At 42.4% G+C, this 9222-nt stretch overlaps 1 protein-coding gene across 2 annotated transcripts in view; it reads right to left on the bottom strand.

Annotated features, from left to right (window-relative positions):
* Window positions 1-4994: 4994 nt before the first annotated feature.
* The window catches only part of Uso1 (USO1 vesicle transport factor), a 66436-nt gene continuing 62208 nt past the window's right edge, over window positions 4995-9222 (bottom strand). For both annotated transcript variants that reach the window (XM_057771648.1, XM_057771649.1), the window contains 3 exons: window positions 7910-8017; window positions 6476-6691; window positions 4995-5988 (listed from right to left, as the gene is read on the bottom strand). In XM_057771648.1, coding sequence (XP_057627631.1) covers window positions 5908-5988; window positions 6476-6691; window positions 7910-8017 — 405 coding nt within the window. In that variant the 3' untranslated portion in view covers window positions 4995-5907. The remainder of the gene's footprint in view (window positions 5989-6475; window positions 6692-7909; window positions 8018-9222) is intronic.

Below are 9222 nucleotides of genomic sequence, written 5' to 3'. Positions count from 1 at the left end.
CTTTCTTTCTTTCTTTCTTTCTTTCTTTCTTTCTTTTTCTTTCTCTCTCTCTCTCTCTCTCTCTCTCTCTCTCTCTCTCTCTCTCTCTCTCTCTCTCTCTCTCTCTCTCTCCCTCCCTCCCTCCCTCCCTCCCTCCCTCCCTCCTTCCTTCCTTCCATCTTTCTTTCTTTCTCTTTCCTTTCTTTTCTTTTCTTTTTTGCTTGCTTGCTTTATGCAGCCCTTTTGTGGCTCAAGAACATTCAGGCAAGCTGGGCGGTGGTGGTGCACGCTTTTAATCTCAGCACTCGGGAGGCAGAGGCAGGCGGATCTCTGTGAGTTCGAGACCAGCCTGGTCTACAAGAGTTAGTTCCAGGACAGGCTCCAAAACCACAGAGAAACCCTGTCTCAAAAAACAAAACAAAACAAAACAAAACAAAAAAGAACATTCAGGCAAACGACGCAGAAGACCCCCCCGTCCCTCCACAACGACTACCTTGCCTCTCGGGAACAGCCGCATGAAATGCCAGACAGGCCAAAGAGCCTCGCTGCAAAGGGCAGCGGAGTGCCAGATGGCAAGCTTTCCCAAACCCACTGCATGCCAGAGTAATACATTTATCAAGTAAGTCTAGAAATAAAAGCCCAGAGCCAGCAAAGCAAGGGTCTGCCTGTGTTCTCAACCTCATGGGTGCCCCACCTGTATTTGTAGACAGTGTCTAATCACAGCGAAGGCCCCATGTGGACTTAGGTTTGAAACTAAAACTATTCACACGTGCCTATGATGGAAATGGGGAAAAATGCCTGATTTGCTAGGAAGGAAGGGAAAAGCCTTCTTAAGATAGACAACGTATCCATGAGAGGTGACAAGTCACATCGTTTCCATGTGGGAGCCGTACAGAAAAGTGACGTTCCTGATATATCAAGAGAAAGGATCACTTCTCATCAGAAGTGCCAGCACTAACCCATAAGAAACGGGGACATCCTGCTAAAATAATTTGCATTATAAAATGCACGTTATAAATGACACAATGGAACTTTAAGCAGCATCTGCATCGGACACTTCTAACTGGTTGGCGGAGCAGATTTCACTAAAAGCACATTTAATTAGATTAAAATAGCCGGCTCCTAGATTCTACCCCCAGTACCCCCAAATAGAAACTCTTTATCCATAGAAATAAAGTGGTTATTAAATGTTTCAGAAAGAGTTACATTTTCACTTTCCAAAATTGCAGGGTGCAATCAACTCAGATATCAGGCTTCTGGTTTTCCTCTCCATTCCAATGCTCGGATTTGTTCTGGGGTATTATTCATTCAATGTTCTGAAGCTCAGCTAATCCCCAAAGCCTGAACTTCTCTGGCTCAGTTCTTGCCAGCTGTGTCTCCACACTCCCTAAAAGAGCTAATGCTGTCGTGTGGATTTAAATTCCACTATTTTTCTGGCTCCAGGAACCCCAAACTTCCACATTTATTTCCCTGATGAACACATTTATGTATGAAAGTATGCACGTGGATCTCGGGTTCAGTAAGTCCACAGGAAACATAAGCTTTGATCACTTGTTCCTCTCATCTTGAACTCTGCAATCCATATTGCCCTTTCTAGATTTTTTTTCCTTCCTCCTCTATTCCTTGGGTATTTACAGTTTGAGTCCTATTAGCCCTGCCCTCAGGATACATCTCCATTTGTACCGCTGTAGACACCTTTACCCTACAATATAGTGTGGACCATGGCAATAACTTCTTACATGGTCTCTTGACTTCCTTCACGACTCTGCCCCAGACAATTCTCAACAGAGAAGAGATGTAATCTGTGGACAGCAATATATCTAATCACTCTTGCGGCTTTCCATCCAACTCTGAATAATATGCAGTCTTCTTTCCAAAAGCTACAAAGCACTGACTGTATATTTATGAAAGCTTACTCTAAAATGTAAGTTAAACACGGGACTTTGTCTTTTCCTCTGCCACATCCTCGGTGCTTAGAGCTGAATAAACCAGTAGGTTTTGCTTTACTCATGAAGATTAGTTCCGAGGAGCATTACAAGGCCTGTCTCAGTCAGTGTCACAACCACGGTAGCTCTTAATAAGGAAAGCATGTAATTAGGACTGGCTTACAGTTCAGAGGTTTAGTCCGTTTCCCTCATGGCAGGGAGCTTGGCAGCACACAGGCAGTTGTGGTAGCCGGAAGTTCTACATCTGGATCCAAAGGCACTGGCCTGGTTTAGGCACTGGCAAACCAAAGCCCATCTCAGTGGCACACCTCCTCCAACATGGTCACACCTCCACATACCTCTCAAGTATGAGCAATCATACCTGACGACCAAGTATTCAAATATATGAGCCTCTGGTAGCCATTTCTATTTAAACTACCACAAGGCTCTAATCTAGTTGCAACAAAATGATGCATATCTGTTCTCCTCTCAGCATAATTCCAGATAAGCAACAACCCATTAACCTGTGAGCTGGGACTCTGGACAGCATCTCTTTGAGAATAAAGACAGTTTCAGCAATCAGACTGCCAATTTTCCAGAAAGTGTCAACATCACTCTGAAGGGCCAGTTGTTGTGAAGGGCTCGGTAGGGTCCCACTGTTGTGGAATAATCTTCTGTACGCCATGATGCATCACTCTGATTGGTTTAATATAAGGCTAAAAGGAATAGCTAGGCAGAATTTCTGGGCAGAGAGGATGCTGGGAAGGGGGAGATGCCAGAAGACAGAGAGCAAGTAGAATGATGGCCTAGGATGATGGTCTAGTGCTGGACTTGGTGGGTGGAAAAGTTGGCCAGGTAGAGAAGGAGCTGTGGATCTTGATGGAGTTAGGGGAGGTAGGTAAATATGACTGAAACATATTGTACAGAATTCTCAAGGGTCAATTAAAAATGAGAAGAGGGGGGAAAAACCTGCCATTGGCCATGCCAGAGGAGCAGCAAGTTGAAGTTCCAGGTGTCAGCCAGCAGAAGGGAATCCTGTGATGAGCCAATCTTGTTTAGGCAAGGCCATGGGACTGCAGACCCCAGAATGTCTTTTGCTTCTGCTGTGCCTCTACATGTTTGCTGCAGCTCTGTTTCTCTGGTATGTTGCACGGTGTGAGTGGACATGGGGAGATCTCCACTGCCTGTATTATAGTGTGTTTATCTCTTGGAAACATCCTGTTCTACTGGGCATTTTTACCTGAGGATTGTCAAGAAGATGGCCCCTCCCTAAGCTGTACTGTTTAATTTGGTAACAATACTGATAGCTTGTAGAGTTTTGATGAATAAAAATAAATACAAGGGTGTATTTCATAGCCAGGGCCTGCGAGTCTCACCTAAGGAACTGCATGGATAGATAATGACTAACAACTGAGTCCCAGTAGTCCAGCTAACAAATTCTTTTAACCTTAATGTCGGATGTGTTCACAGGTCTCAGAGCGCATCACAGCTTAAACAAAGCTTTGAATGTATCAAAGTTAGACTCAGATGTTTTTGTTAAATAACTTTGAGGCGAAAACCCAGGAAGACAACCTAAAGTCTTAGAAAGGCACATAGTTGAATGTGGGACTCTTTAAGGTCAGGGAACAAGAACAAAGCAGCCCAATTATTACTGGCTGCCGTGCTCTCCTTGCTAGGTTTGGTTGACGACCAAAGGTGACAATCAATTCCTTCTACTCATTTCTGTCCTCAATCTCCTGATATAAAAAACTATTAATGAATGGATATGCACCCTAAAGACTTAAAGTAGAGCTGAGTGATTCTTTTTCACATATAAAAGTTTAGGTTTGGGGGCTAGAGAGATGGCTCAGCGGTTAAGAGCATTGCCTGCTCTTCCAAAGGTCCTGAGTTCAATTCCGGCAACCACATGGTGGCTCACAACCATCTGTAATGATGGTGCCCTCTTCTGGCCTGCAGACATACACACACACAGAATATTGTATACATAATAAATAAATATTAAAAAAAAGTTTAGGTTTGTGATTTAAGATTACCTTTTTAAGATAAGTAATAAAATAATTGGTCCTTTCTTTGTAACTGCAAAATACAGCCTGCCAGTAAAGGACCTGACAAGAACACCTTTCTTGCTCACAGTTAATCTGTAATGAGCTGCTTGGGTATGAATGCATGTGGATTCTTGGGATAGTTTGTTTTCACCTGTAATACATAAAATGTTTAGTCATGTGAGGGAGATGAAAACCATGTTTTTACCTATAATCATTCACTTGAGAATCATTTTGACTCTTATACTGCCTGGAAGAGAGAGAGAGAGAGAGAGAGAGAGAGAGAGAGAGAGAGAGAGAGAGAGAGAGGGGTAGAGGGGTAGAGGGGTAGAGGGGTAGAGGGAGAGAGGGAGAGAGGGAGAGAGGGGGAGAGAGAGAGAATAGAGAAAAAGGAGATCATTAAGAGAGTTTGAGTGCCTTTTCCCTACCCTCTCAGGTAGAAAATTCTAGATTTGTTGACACTCCATGAATTCCTATCAAAGCCCTGTGTTGCTGGGAGACTGGCCCCTAGACAGTAGTAAAAACCCAAAACCCAACTTCACTCTAAATTGCCTCTTCCACTCTAGCAACTGATTCCACTAGTCCCTTTCAATTTTACAGAATCCTGGCCACTGGCTCTCGTGGGAAGACTGCTCCTGACAGAGAGAAGTGTGGCAGTGTGAATGAGAATGACCCCACAGACTCTACATTTGAACGCTTAGTCACCAGGGAGTGGCATATCAGACAGGATTAAAGGACTAGGGGGAGTGGACATGAGAGTGGCCCAGGGTCTCTCTCTTGGTCTGGATCAGGATGTAGCTCCATCTGCGGCTCTAGTGCCATGTGTGCTGCCATGCTCTCCGTCATGATGACAAAGGACTAAACCCCTCAAATTCTAAGCCAGTTCCCAATTAAATACTTTGTTTTGTAAGAGGTGCCTCGGTTATGGTGGCTCTTTACAGCAACAGGATAGTGACCAAGACGTCTCTTTAGCATTTCATTTACTTCCTATGAGGAACTAAATACTTCATTAAAATCGAAACAAAGGGAACCACGACAGGGATTAAGTGAACGTAATATCTATTTTTATTATGAAAACATTAGACTTTGACACATTGCTTCATTGCTTTTTAAAAATCTATTATCTGACTTACACCTATTCAGCAAAAATGCCAATAAATTATATAAATCATAGTTTGGGTATTTTTAAAACTAAGAACATGTTTTATGATAATCAAACAATGCTAAATCCCAGCTGTATGAACTGTTGACTATAATCTGTTTTCCATCTTGAGCTTAGACAGAAAGAAAAGCAGCCACATTAATCCACTGTTGCAGTTTCTCAGAAGAGCTCTCCACACTCGGGCAGTCTTTCCTTTCTTCCGAAGACAGAATGTGGCCCTGTTTGATGGCAAACACTCCCTCTAAACTGCCCCATCCTGCTCTTCTGAAAGGCACACTAGGGGTGGGTGGGTGATAGCACACACGACCCCTGAGCCCAGGCTATACTGTCTTTAAGTAGAGTCCTTTCTTTACAAGGAATAGTAAGGTGAGAACTCAAATGCTGATTTAGAAATAACTGGTTCCCATTCAGTACACATTACATCAAATGTGTTAGGACTGAAGTCACAGATTCTGAAAAGCAACCAGAGAACCAATAAGGCCAACTGTATCGCCACCATACCTAATGAACCCCACCACACACCTCCAAATGGTCGATTTTTGGGGCCTGGTGCTCTTTGCAAATTATATTTTGGGAGAGTTCAGATGAACATAAATAAAACTTTCACATGAGGTTAGAGTTTTAAAGTTTCCCACATGGGAGGCAATATTAAAAAACATAAACAATACTTTTATTAGTGAATTCTTTCTGCCTGGTTCTAAATCTTTTTTTTTTTTTTTTGTGGAGGCGGCAAACCAAAGCACTGTCTTAAGACTTGTTCAAAGTAATGACATAATCTTTATCACTCCTAGGGTTTAAGCTAGATGTCCTGGTCCTTGTCACCATCATCAGTTTCATCGTCATCATCATCTTGGTCTCCAGATTCATCTTCTTCTTCAACCTAAGGGGAAAATACAGATTTGTTCATATACACACATAATACATACAAATAAGTATGTGCCTGTTTAACACATATTAATTACTAATATTACTAGTCTGTCATAGTAGATCAGATTTCCTTGACTTCATAATGCTCAGGCTCCCTGTCATTTTTAACATGAATAGGTATTGCTAGTCAGTTAACTTTCCCATCTATGAGTCTGAACCCACTGTGGTGAATAATGCTCACAGAACCCACCCCTGATGGTGGTCTTATCACCGAGGAGCAATGAAATCAACTATCTCCTAGGCTCAAGGTCTTCAAATACTGCAAAGAGAATTTGATTTTCCTCAGACCAACTCACTGAACAGGGAGAAAAACAGGTAATACTGTGTTCTCAGCCCCACATTTCTAAGGCTAACATAGGACACAACTTTCCCATGAAGCATTAAACTTAGAAACACACTTTACAAAACACAGAACGCTTGTGGAAATATTTCAGGCTTACTGGATGGCCGAGGGTCTTGAGTTTACTCTTCAGTGACAGAATTTTCTGATCCTGATCAGCCAACAGCACCAAGAGATCATCTTGCTCTTTCTTAGAATCAGTCACTTCTATGTCTAACTTGTCTTTCTCCATTTGTAGGATGGCGATGGTGCTGTTAGATGAATCCAGTTGCATTTTAATGGCAGTTTTCTCCTCAGACAGAGCTTTAATTTCATTCTAGAAGAAAAATGACAAGCAGTGATCTAAAGTCAGTACTCATTTCCAAAGCTCACGACAGTTTCTGTCAATAACAAATCATTGTGGGTGATGGTTTAGGTGGCAGATAAAGGTCAATAGTGGTAGGTCTTGAAGGTGGCTATCTGTTTCTGGTCTGCCCGGAGCGGTCATTCTCTGATCTGCTAATGTTTGGCGACCTCATGTTCTGGTCACCACGCTGTGAGGAGCCTCTGCACTCCCAGCTGTTATGGACTGCGATATGTGAACCATGACCCAAGATGAACCTCAGCCCCTCAAGAGTTCTTCTCTCAGGATGTTTGCTCACAGGAAGGTGAGGGTAACTAGCATGTGACAACTAATCAACCTGAAGCTTGGTGTGGGAACTGAAGGTACGTAAGTTAAAACATACACCCAGGGAATCTGCCAGCCTACTTAGCAAAGAAAGCCACAATGAACAAAGTAGAACGTCCAAACCTTAGCCATCCTTGCCCAAACCCTGAGATAACATTGTATAGAAGCTGGCTGGCACCACAATTAGAACTCAAAACTCAAAGGAAAGAAAAGTCCCATTTCATTTTGAGAATTAAATGGAAAGAATAGTTTCAAATAAAACCACAACATAAATAACTTAAACATAATCCAAAGAGTCTATTTCATCATTCTCTTTCAAGATTTATGAATGTCCCCTGATTCTTTTCTTCATGTTACCTATTCTGACATGTCTACCAGCATTTCCCAGCCCTACGGAAGTCTGTATGTCATTCTATTTTCTGAGATAGTCTCATCATGCATGCCTGGTTGGCCTGGAACTCATGGTTTTCTGCCTCAGTACTAAGTAGGATTAAGGCTATGAGCCAACATGTCTGGCTATATGCTGTGGTATTAGTATTACCCAAATTTGCTGCTTTCATTTTGATGTGACTAAACACTGATGTTGGTAAGAAAACCTGCTGCGTGGTGGCAGCACACACCTTTTAATCCCAGCACTTGGGAGGCAGAGGCAGGTGAATCTCTGTATTCAAGGGCAGTCTTGTCACTGAGAGAGTTCCAGGACAGTCAGGGCTACACAGAGAAACCATAGCTTGGAAAACAAGACAAAACCCTAGTTTTCAGTTTTCTTTCTAAGGCTTAGAGGCTCAGACATGAAATGAAATAGCCAGGTTTTCCAGAATTTATCTCATACTATGTATGATAAGTAGCAGGTTTACCAAAACCAACCTTTAATTCTTTTGTCTCCTGCAGCAAGGCAGACAGTCTTCCTTCTACATCAGTAGTTTTAGCAGTGGCCACATTCTCGCTCTCTCCCTCAACAGGGGCTGACTTTGCCTGAAAACACAAGTTTGAAAAAAAAAGTCTCTTTAAGCTACAAAAGATACAAATTCTGTGTGTATATCTTCTTGCTGTTTTGAAGTTTTATTTCAAATGACAGAAAACAAAACTCCTTGTGTTTTTATACAAAAGCAATGAAATGGTCTGTGACAAACAAGCTGTCCCACCGTGGATGGCATTAAACCTCATCAGAGAACAAGGAAGGCAAGTGTCAAGGTCAGTCCAGCATCAGGGCTCAGCCCTGAATCTTTACCTCGTAAGATCCCTGGCTAAGTCCACGACTGTTGTTCCAGGTGTTAAACCCACCCAAATGCCATTAGCTGGTAAGATACAAGCATTTTAAATGTTATATGAACCAAGACATTTTAGTGCCCACCTTTTTTCCATAAATACCAGAGAATGGGTGTTGATTAAACAAATGCCTAGAAATGGGAAAGTGGCTTTGGGACAAGGTAATGAATGGGGTTTTGGATGCACATCAGACAAAGCCTAAGTCATTTCAAAGAACTATTGATAGAAATATGAACAGTAAAGGCAATTCTGAAAAGGATTTATTATTTTTAGCTTTGTGCACATACATTAGAGGTTGTTGGTAGAAGTATAAAAGCTAAATGTGCTTCTGGTGACGTTCACAGAGAGAAATGGAAAGCATGTTATTGAGAATTAGAGGAAAGATAAAGATAATCCCTGTTACCAGCAGCAAAGAACTTGGCAGGATTGTGACCTAGTATTCTGGGAGAACGGAGATCAACTGACCGTTCAGTCTGTTGGTCCACACACCTGTGTTGGAATGTGTCTTCAACACTGCCCCAGCTGGGATCTAGCTCAACCATCATTATGCCGGGCACATGTAACTGAAACCTTACACAGCTGACACCCTAAACAAAGGACCACTGTGCAGTCCAGTCTCTCTGCAGCTTACAGAAGAATGGAATGTAAGAGAAGAGAGAAATTACAAATGATCATATAAGAATGAAGGCTTGGAATTTTCAGACTACCCAGATTGAGAAAGTATGTTCTGGAGAAAAGATGGAGGGGGGGTTGGGATCTCCTTTAAATAAGTGATTATACACGTGGGTGCAATCAACGACTCGGCAGACACTGGAGATACTTGTAGGGGTACCCCACAGACATGAGGCACTTTGGGGGCTTTGTTGGGTGGTGGTTTGACGCAGGTAAAGTGCATGGGATTCTGATAATTT

Source organism: Chionomys nivalis, chromosome 6 (genome assembly GCF_950005125.1).
Source record: "Chionomys nivalis chromosome 6, mChiNiv1.1, whole genome shotgun sequence".
NCBI classification, from domain to species: domain Eukaryota; kingdom Metazoa; phylum Chordata; class Mammalia; order Rodentia; family Cricetidae; genus Chionomys; species Chionomys nivalis.
This window is presented reverse-complemented; position numbering and strand designations above follow the sequence as displayed.